This window comes from Hyla sarda, chromosome 6 (assembly GCF_029499605.1).
Source record: "Hyla sarda isolate aHylSar1 chromosome 6, aHylSar1.hap1, whole genome shotgun sequence".
Taxonomy (NCBI): domain Eukaryota; kingdom Metazoa; phylum Chordata; class Amphibia; order Anura; family Hylidae; genus Hyla; species Hyla sarda.
Window position 1 is genome coordinate 45,824,508 of NC_079194.1, and position 10,699 is coordinate 45,835,206.

The following is a 10,699-nucleotide window of genomic DNA, read 5'->3' on the forward strand; positions in this document are numbered from 1 at the left end:
TTAACTTTCTGGCACCAGTTGATTTAATAAAAAAAAAATTAAAAAAATAAAGTTTTCCCACCGGAGTACCCCTTTAAGGGGTTATTCCAAAATGAAATGCCCTTTCATTGTGGGACAGCCCCTTTAAAATCATACTTACAGACAAGGAAAATAACTTTTGTCCCTGACCAACCTTTCGAAATATTGGGAAGACATCTTTAAACAACATGACCGGGTCTACTGCCAGATTGCACAATCCTTCTGGCTCAAGTCCACGTGTTTATATAACCGCTCACAGAACAATGAACTTCTGCTTCAGATTATCGAGGAGGATTCCTATTAATTTTATGGAGACTTTTAAAGAGGATAAGAATATTATAAGAAAGAAAACTGTTTACTTCTAAAAGGTTATGTAAAAAAGGTACACTTACCATTCTTTGTAGGCTAAAGAACTTTATTATAGAAAGATACAGGTCACAGAAGAACTTCAAAACAAAGGAATATTTAGCAATTCAGATTGAGCTGACCGGGAGCAGGACATCAACGGTGATATAGGCAAGGGTGGGTTCACATCAAAATTTTACTGTACGGCTGCCAGATCCGGTTGGGGGGAGCAAAAAACGGGTGCTCCTGTAACCCAGCCCGTATCCAAATTCATTTCAAATGAGCCGACCGGAGTCAGACGGTGACTCCGTTCGGCACATTTTTGCCCCGTATTCGATTTTCTGGCTGTGGTATGCCATGGTTTTAGGTCTGGTCAGAAAACCAAACACGGGGCAAAAATATGCCAACCGGAATCACCGTTTGACTCTGTTCGGCTCATTGAAATGAATTAGATACGGTCCGGCTGGGATACGGGAGCACCCGTTTTTCACTCCCCCAACTGGATACGGCAGCTGTACAGTGAAATCGTGGTGTGAACCCACCCTAATTGAGTTTATTGACAGACATGCAAAGCGTTTCGCTGCGCAGCGAAACGCGTTGCATGTCGGTCAATAAACTCACTTACCCGTATCACCGTTGATGTCCTGCTCCCGGTCAGCCCCGTCTGAATTCATGAATATTCCTTCGTTTTGAAGTTCATCGTTTTCGTGCAGGAAGGCTGCAGACCGGATCCCTTCCAACACTTACACGCGATCCATTGTTGTGTATGTATTTACACAACCCTGTCTGGTAAGAAGTTTTAATCATTCCTCTCAGCCGTCACGCCCCCTCCCATAGACTTGCATTGAGGGGGCGGGGCTTGATGTCATGAGGGGGCTATGACGTCACAAGCTCCTGGCACCGGCTCCAGCATTCGGAACAGTTTGTTACAAACGCTGAGCAGCGGAGTACCCCTTTATGGCTGTCATTACCAACAAAGGCTTCTGTACAAAGTATTACATTTCCGTAAATGTGTTCAATACTTTTTTTATCCGTGTCATTTCATATTATTACACATAACTTTATTTCTAATCTTTTTGTATGTATGGATTACTTGTTACCAACATCGGGGGGAAATTTCCTGTCAATAGCATTATTGGAAATATATTTAGTGAGAAAAAATGATGACGCGTTCAATACTTATTTCACCCGCTGCGTATGCTAGGAAAAACATGTATAAACCCGGTGTTGGATCTTTTTATGATTAGAGCAGTCACTTAAGATTCACTGTTACACGATAATTCACTAAAGTGAATACAGATTATGAACACATAAGGGTGCATTCACATCACAATTTTGAATCAATTTTTAAATTTATTTATTTATTTTTTAATAGGAAAACGCATGCTTCAAAAACTGACAAAACTGTATGCAAACTCGTGCTCCAAATTTAAACTGTATTCGGTTTGAATTTGGATTTCCGGTTGCATCAGTTTAACTAAAAAAAAAAAAAAAAAAAAAAAAAAAAAAGTACCGTATTTATCGGCGTATAACACGCACTTTTTAGGCTACAATTTTTAGCCCTTTTCACCCCCTGGTTATCGGCGCCGCTGCCCGTTCTGTCCCCCTGACTATCGGTGCCGGCGCCGATAGCCAGGGAGAGAGAAGCGGTGCCGACAGCCAGGGGGAGAGAAGGGGCAGCGGCACCCATTGCCGGCGCCGCTGCCCCGTTGCCTCCCCCCATCCCCGGTGGCATAATTACCTGAGTCCGGTCCGCGCTGCTCCAGGCCTCCGTCGTGCGTCCCCGGCGTCATTGCTATGCGCTGAACGGCGCGGCGCATGACGTCAGAGCGCCGCGCCGTGCATAGCAACGACGCTGGAGCAGCGCGGACCAGACTCAGGTAATTATGCCACCGGGGATGGGGGGAGGCAACGGGGCAGCGGCGCCGGCAATGGGTGCCGCTGCCCCTTCTCTCCCCCTGGCTGTCGGCGCCGCTTCTCTCCCCCTGGCTGTCGGCGCCGGCACCGATAGTCAGGGGGACAGAACGGGCAGCGGCGCCGATAACCAGGGGGTGAAAAGGGCCGACAGCAGCGCTCTAGACCCCAGGAAAGGCAGGGGGAGAGAAGCGGGCAGCGACGGCCTCTCTCCCCCTGCCTTTCCTGGGGGTATATCGGGGTATACACGCGCACACATGCACCCTCATTTTTTCATGGATATTTGGGTAAAAAACTTTTTTTACCCAAATATCCTTGGTAAAATGAGGGTGCGTGTTATAGGCCGGTGCATGGTATACCCCGATAAATACGGTATAGGCTTTTTTTTTAAATTAAATTCCAATAAAGATTGCATTGTTTTATTGAAATTCCAAGGGAAAAAGCAAGTTTTAGTACTTTTCAGAAGGGTCAATACTTCTACTGAGCATGTGCAAGACAAAACCGTATACAAAAAAAAAAAATTTAAATATAAAATAAAAAAACTGTATGCCACTGCTGACACATGCCATTTGCATTGACTTCAATATTAACAGAAAACAGATGCGGTGCATGTATACGGCTTTGAAACAACACAAAACCGTAGTAGACTATTGTTTTCTGTCTGGGATAAAAACGTACAAGCACAAATACTGTACTGTACACAACCGGATACATCTTGTGTGTATGGTTTTTGTATGGAAAGTCAAGGTATACGGTTTCCGATACGGCATCATACGGTTTTTATATACAAAACTGTATACGGAAACTGTAGGACAAAATCGTGATGTGAACGCACCCCAAAACTGCTCGCTTACCTGTGGATGGTTCATAGGCTTGGTCCTGTCCTACAGAGTCTATAGGCTGCACTCGGCCCCCGGCACGATAATTCAGGGGCTGGGAGTTCTGGAAGGTCCCGGTGCTGAGAGTACGGCTCATGGTCGATTGCAGTTTTGGGATCAGAAAGCGAATAATAGGAGAAGCTCCGAGCAGTTTCATTCAAATGTCCTAAAAAAAAAAAAAAAAAAAAAAATAGCATCAAAATGGAGGTTTCTGTAGATCCAATAAACATTAATGCAGGTTTTATCATCAGGTTTGCACACAGTGGCAGCACAATATAGGGCGTAGAGACTATGTGCTCGCAGGTCATAGGTCTGAGGGCTACAGACATTTTGCCACAAATGAGGTTAATGGAGCTTAAAAAGGGGTACTCCACTGGGAATTTTTTAATTTTATTTATTTAATTCATTTATTTTAAATCAACTGTTGCCAGAAAGTTAAACATATATTTGTAAATTACTTTCATTTAAAAATCTTAATCCTTCCAGTACTTATCAGCTGCTGTATACTACAGAGGAAGTTCTTTTCTTTTTTAATTTCCTTTCTGTCTGACCACAGTGCTCTCTGCTGACACATCCAGTTCATGTCAGGAACTGTCCAGAGTAGGAGAAAATCCCCATAGAAAACCTCTCTTACTCTGGACAGTTCCTGACATGGACAGAGGTGTCAGCAGAGAGCACTGTGGTCACACAGAAAGAAAAATTCAAAAAGAAAATAAATTTCCTCTGTAGTACACAGCAGCTGATAAGTACTGGAAGGATTACGATTTTTAAATGGAAGTACAGTAATTTACAAATATATGTTTATCTTTCTGGCAACAGTTGATTTATAAAAAAAAATAAAGTTTTCCAGTGCAGTACCCCTTTAATAAAAGATTCAGTGAAATTTCATACAAATTAGATCATAAGCTCTTAAAGACATCTTTTACTGTAAATTGACTATTCGTTTGTTCAGTATCTGTTTACTAATCTGGTATTAACCCAATTGTAAAGTGGAATATGTTGGCGAGAGACACAGAGAGAGATATTACCGTAACTCTAATACTGGGAGTTGTAGTTTTGCAACAGCTGGAGGCACTCTGGTTGGGAATCACTGACCTATACTATATAGTCCATTACATCAGGGCACGCTGGGAGTTGTAGTTAGTAACCAACTGCAACTCCCAAATTTAAAGGGGTATTCAAGGAAAAAAAAATTTTTATTTATATCAACTGGCCCGGAAAGTTTAACAGATTTGTAAATTACTTCTATTAAAAAAATCTTAATCCTTCCAATAATTATAAGCTGCTGAAGTTGAGTTGTTCTTTGCTGTGTGGCAACAGTGCTCTCTGCTTTTCTCTGGAACTGCATAGACAAGAAGAGGTTTGCTACGGGGATTTGCTTCTACTCTGGACAGTTCCCGAGACAGGTGTCATCAGAGAGCACTTAGACAGAAAATAACTCATTTTCAGCAGCTCATAAGTACTGAAAGGATTAAGATTTTTTAATAGAAATAATTTACAAATCTGCTTAACTTTCTGGAGACAGTTGATTAAAAAAAAATAATAATAATTTAGCATGGCAGGTAATTTTTTTGGGCAAGAATGGTGGCAACCCTACTAGAGGATCGGCTGAAAAGAAAGCATACACAGGTTGGTATATAATCTATACTGTATACACATCAATTACAGGAAAAGTAATCCCTGTGGCTGATATATAGATATACTGTATTTTCTGGCGTATAAGACTACTTTTTAACCCAAGAAAATTTTCTCAAAAGTCGGGGTTCGTCTTATACACCGGGTGTCGTAGTCGGCCGGGTTGCCCGGGCTATGGATAGAGAGCGAGCGGCGCTGTGCCCTGAAAAACACACATCTTTCAACCGTCCAGCCCGCCCTTGTATGAATCCTATTAACGTACCTCTTTCTCTGCCTCTCAGATCTCGCTCCTGAGGAGGTACGTTAATGGGATACAAGGGTGGCACATGTGCGAGATCTGAGTGTCAGGGAAGGAGGTACGGTAATAGGATACAAGGGCAGGCCAGACAGGTGAAAGAGACATATACAGGGAGGGCTGGGCATCCAAGTAGGCTTTGTATACAACAACCAGCCAATCACTGGTAAGGTATCGTATATCGCTGTAGAGGGGTAGTCTTATACGGCGAGTATATCCCAAACTCTATATTTTAACTGTAAAAGTTGGGGGTCGTCTTATACGGTGGAAAATACGGTATATGTGGCTTCTGTTTCCCATCTCAGGAGCGGGTGGGTGTATAAGGAGAAATCCATGATTAATCGTTCAGTATCTGCTCCCTACAGTTTACATTCCAGGAATAACTATCATAGTACATACTGAGCCAGGCTTTATCTATAAGACAACAGGCCAGGATTTATTGTTTACATCCAGACTTCTGGTGACAGATTTAGTAGTATATTTATGCCAAATTCCTTATGAAATTACACTGAAAAATAAAGAATATGGGGAGATGGTTATCTACCCCTAAACAGTGGAGCAGTTTATTAATTTTTTTCAATATGATGTGGTTAAAAATCTGTATTTATTTTTTATTTTATTTTTACGTTTACACCGTTTACTGTGTGTGTTCAGAAACATTTTAATCGTTTGGACATTTATGTAAGCGGCGATACAAACTATGTTATTTTTTATTTTTAGGAAAATGGGAAAATAAAGGGGATTTGATTGTTTATTAGGGGAGGGGTTTCATAATTTTAGAAACTTTTTTATTTGACACTTTTTAAGACATTTATAAACAATCATCAGATTGCATTTACTTTATAATGCTATGCCTATGGCATAGCATTGTACAGTGTGATCGGCTATCCACTGATATAGCCTGACTAAGCCAGGCTACATAATTAAATCGGCAATTGGGTGGAAGGAGGCAGGTAAGGGGACCCTCCTCCGACATTTTGGCTCACGGAACCCACGCGATCATGTAGCGGGGTTCTGTGAGCTCCACTTTCGACACCGTGATTGGCACTGATCATGGCATCTAAAGGGTTAAAGGCCGGGCAGAGGCAGGATGGCCGCTGCCTGTCATTTGCAACGAGTGTCTGGCTATTGATAGACACTCATTGCTCTGAAGCCAGTACAGCTCCTGTGCTCCCTTCAAAGCCACTTAAAGGGGTACTCTGGTGGGAATTTTTTTTATTTATTTATTTATTTATTTTTTTTAATCAACTGGTGCCAGAAAGTCAAAAAGATTTGTAAATTACTTCTATATAAAAATATTAATCCTTCCAGTACTTAGCTGCTGTTTACTACAGAGGAAGTTCTTTTCTTTTCAAATTTCCTTTGTCTGACCACAGTGCTCTCTGCTGACACCTGTGTCCATGTCAGAGTAGGGTAGGTTTGCTATGGGGATTTGCTCCTGCTCTGGACAGTTCCTGAAATGGACAGAGGTGTCAGCAGAGAGCACTGTGGTCAGACAGAAAGGAAATTCAAAAAGAAAAGAACTTCCTCTGTAGTTAACAGAAGATAAGTACTGGAAGTATTACGATTTTTATATAGAAGTAATTTACAAATCTGTATAACTTACTGGCACAAGTTGATAAAAAAAAAAAATTATAGATATATTTTCCACCGGAGTACCCCTTTATCCTTAGGTTAAAACCCAATTAAAACACATTTGTAAACTGAGGTGCAACTGGTTCTAAGTTTCAATACGTTCTAAGTTTCAATACTTTATCAGCTGTCACCTACCAGGCCTGTATAAATAGATGATAGGGATGTCTCAATACTATTTTTGAAGACTACAAAGTACCAACATATTTTTTCAAGTATTCACAGATACTTTAAAAAAAAAAAAAAAAAAAAAAAAAATTATGAAGCCTTAGGCAGAAGTCAAACATGAAGCCTGCACTGACACTCATAATTAAGATATGTAACCCCCCCCCCCCCCCCCAGTAGTCAGGTACTCTAATAGGTAGAAGCCCCCAGAAGATAGGTAGGGAATCCCCCCCCCCCCCCAATAGGTAGAAGCCGTCAGAAAATAGGAAGAAGTCCGCAGAAGATAGGTAGGGAATCCCCCCTAATAGGTAGAAGTCCACAGGAGATAGGTAGGTAGGGAACCTCCTATTAGGTAGATGCATAGGGGGAACAGAGCCATGATAAATCTGCAACAAAGTGACACACGCTGTTTTTTGTGACAGATCTGCATGAAAAAATTCAGACACTTGTGGAACCACCATAATGGGGCGTATTCTGCCGCCTGCCTAGGGCCGCACGAGCTGTAAATATAGTCCTGTCACATTTAGTTGCCTCATAGTCCACATGTTATGTAGTCACCAGGTTATAGCACCTCAGATGCCTGACATCCGGGGTGGGCAAAGTGATCAGCAAATCTCTTATCATAATTGCAACACCCTAAACACTGAGATCTGTGACTGCACAGTATTCACTCCAAAGATGCTTTCTGCTCTGCCCAAGTATGCGCCTATTCACACGCTGCTATCTGCTCTGCCCAAGTATGCGCCTATTCACACGCTGCTATCTGCTCTGCCCAAGTATGCGCCTATTCACACGCTGCTATCTGCTCTACCCAAGTATGCGCCTATTCACACGCTGCTATCTGCTCTGCCCAAGTATGCGCCTATTCACACGCTGCTATCTGCTCTGCCCAAGTATGCGCCTATTCACACGCTGCTATCTGCTCTGCCCAAGTATGCGCCTATTCACACGCTGCTATCTGCTCTGCCCAAGTATGCGCCTATTCACACGCTGCTATCTGCTCTGCCCAAGTATGCGCCTATTCACACGCTGCTATCTGCTCTGCCCAAGTATGCGCCTATTCACACGCTGCTATCTGCTCTGCCCAAGTATGCGCCTATTCACACGCTGCTATCTGCTCTGCCCAAGTATGCGCCTATTCACACGCTGCTATCTGCTCTGCCCAAGTATGCGCCTATTCACACGCTGCTATCTGCTCTGCCCAAGTATGCGCCTATTCACACGCTGCTATCTGCTCTGCCCAAGTATGCGCCTATTCACACGCTGCTATCTTCTCTGCCCAAGTATGCGCCTATTCACACGCTGCTATCTGCTCTGCCCAAGTATGCGCCTATTCACACGCTGCTATCTGCTCTGCACAAGTATGCGCCTATTCACACGCTGCTATCTTCTCTGCACAAGTATGCGCCTATTCACACGCTGCTATCTGCTCTGCACAAGTATGCGCCTATATACACTGCATTCTGCTCTGCACAAGTATGCGCCTATATACACTGCATTCTACTCTGCACAAGTATGCGCCTTTATACACTGCATTCTACTCTGCACAAGTATGCGCCTATATACACTGCATTCTGCTCTGCACAAGTATGCGCCTATTCACACGCTGCTATCTGCTCTGCACAAGTATGCGCCTATTCACACGCTGCTATCTGCTCTGCACAAGTATGCGCCTATTCACACGCTGCTATCTGCTCTGCACAAGTATGCGCCTATATACACTGCATTCTGCTCTGCACAAGTATGCGCCTATATACACTGCATTCTGCTCTGCACAAGTATGCGCCTATTCACACGCTGCTATCTGCTCTGCACAAGGATGTGCCTATTCACACGCTGCTATCTGCTCTGCACAAGTATGCGCCTATATACACTGCATTCTGCTCTGCACAAGTATGCGCCTATATACACTGCATTCTACTCTGCACAAGTATGCGCCTATATACACTGCATTCTACTCTGCACAAGTATGCGCCTATATACACTGCATTCTGCTCTGCACAAGTATGCGCCTATTCACACGCTGCTATCTGCTCTGCACAAGTATGCGCCTATTCACACGCTGCTATCTGCTCTGCACAAGTATGCGCCTATTCACACGCTGCTATCTGCTCTGCACAAGTATGCGCCTATTCACACGCTGCTATCTGCTCTGCACAAGTATGCGCCTATTCACACGCTGCTATCTGCTCTGCACAAGTATGCGCCTATTCACACGCTGCTATCTGCTCTGCACAAGTATGCGCCTATTCACACGCTGCTATCTGCTCTGCACAAGTATGCGCCTATTCACACGCTGCTATCTGCTCTGCACAAGTATGCGCCTATTCACACGCTGCTATCTGCTCTGCACAAGTATGCGCCTATATACACTGCATTCTACTCTGCACAAGTATGCGCCTATATACACTGCATTCTACTCTGCACAAGTATGCGCCTATTCATACGCTGCTATCTGCTCTGCACAAGTATGCGCCTATATACACTGCATTCTGCTCTGCACAAGTATGCGCCTATTCATACGCTGCTATCTGCTCTGCACAAGTATGCGCCTATATACACTGCATTCTACTCTGCACAAGTATTACACAATATCTGGACTAAAACAAACATAACCTGCCCTTCTGGTGAAGTAATCTCCCCCCTGACAAGCAGTGGTACCTCCCGTTACCCGGGCCCTGTCTGCACACATGACTAGCGGGGCCACCTGTCTGCACACATGACTAGCGGGGCCACCTGTCTGCACACATGACTAGCGGGGCCACCTGTCTGCACACATGACTAGCGGGGCCACCTGTCTGCACACATGACTAGCGGGGCCACCTGTCTGCACACATGACTAGCGGGGCCACCTGTCTGCACACATGACTAGTGGGGCCACCTGTCTGCACACATGACTAGCGGGGCCACCTGTCTGCACACATGACTAGCGGGGCCACCTGTCTGCACACATGACTAGCGGGGCCACCTGTCTGCACACATGACTAGCGGGGACACCTGTCTGCACACATGACTAGCGGGGACACCTGTCTGCACATCCATTGCTCGGCGCTCCTCCGTCTGCAGTCGTGCCTTGCCCGTGAGAGACAGTTCGGCGATCACTTACTGTGCTGTCCGTGGATGAGCTGTTCCCGGGGCGGGGGGTCCGGTATATATCGTCGGTTCTTCCTCCCGAGCTCTCCTCCCCTTCTGGGCTGTCCGGAGGCCGAGCAGTGTACAGGGGGAGCGGGCGGGGAAGAGTTCACTGCGTACAGCAGTGGTCTTCAAACTGTGGCCCTCCAGATGTTGCAAAGCTACAATTCCCGGAATGCCCGGACAGCCGTTGGCTGTCCGGGCATGCTGGGAGTTGTAGTTTGGCAACATCTGGAGGGCCACAGTGTGAAGACCGCTGGCGTACAGGATATCCCTATAGTCATGTGGTGCGGAAATTTCAGGATACATTATATAGGGGGAGATTTATCAAAAGCTGTCCAGAGGAAAAGTTGCTGAGTTGCCCATAGCAACCAATCAGATCGCTTCTTTCATTTTTGAAAAGGCCTGGAAAAAGTGAAAGAAGCGATCTGATTGGTTGCTATGGGCAACTCAGCAACTTCTCTGCACAGGTTTTGATAAATCTTCCCCTATGTGTTTCCCAACCAGGGTGCCTCCAGCTGTTCCAAAACTACAACTCACAGCATGCCCGGACAGCCAACGGCTGTCCGGGCATGCTGGGAGTTGTAGTTTTGCAACAGCAGGAGGCACCTTAGTTGGGAAACACTGCCTTAGAGGGGTACTCCTGAGGAAAAAAATGTTTTGAAATAAACTGGTGCCAGACAGT

General features: G+C 44.8%; 1 protein-coding gene across 2 annotated transcripts in view; it reads right to left on the reverse strand.

The window, feature by feature from the left end:
- Positions 1–10,172, reverse strand: part of ALDH9A1 (aldehyde dehydrogenase 9 family member A1) — a 33,176-nt gene extending 23,004 nt beyond the window's left edge. Inside the window, exons 1-2 of one of the 2 annotated variants that reach the window (XM_056523582.1) lie at positions 9,989–10,172; positions 3,132–3,321 (exon numbers count right to left, since the gene is read on the reverse strand). In XM_056523582.1, coding sequence (XP_056379557.1) covers positions 3,132–3,312 — 181 coding nt within the window. In that variant the 5' untranslated portion in view covers positions 3,313–3,321; positions 9,989–10,172. The other variant, XM_056523583.1, reaches the window with a different exon arrangement.
- Between the last annotated feature and the right edge of the window lie 527 nt (positions 10,173–10,699).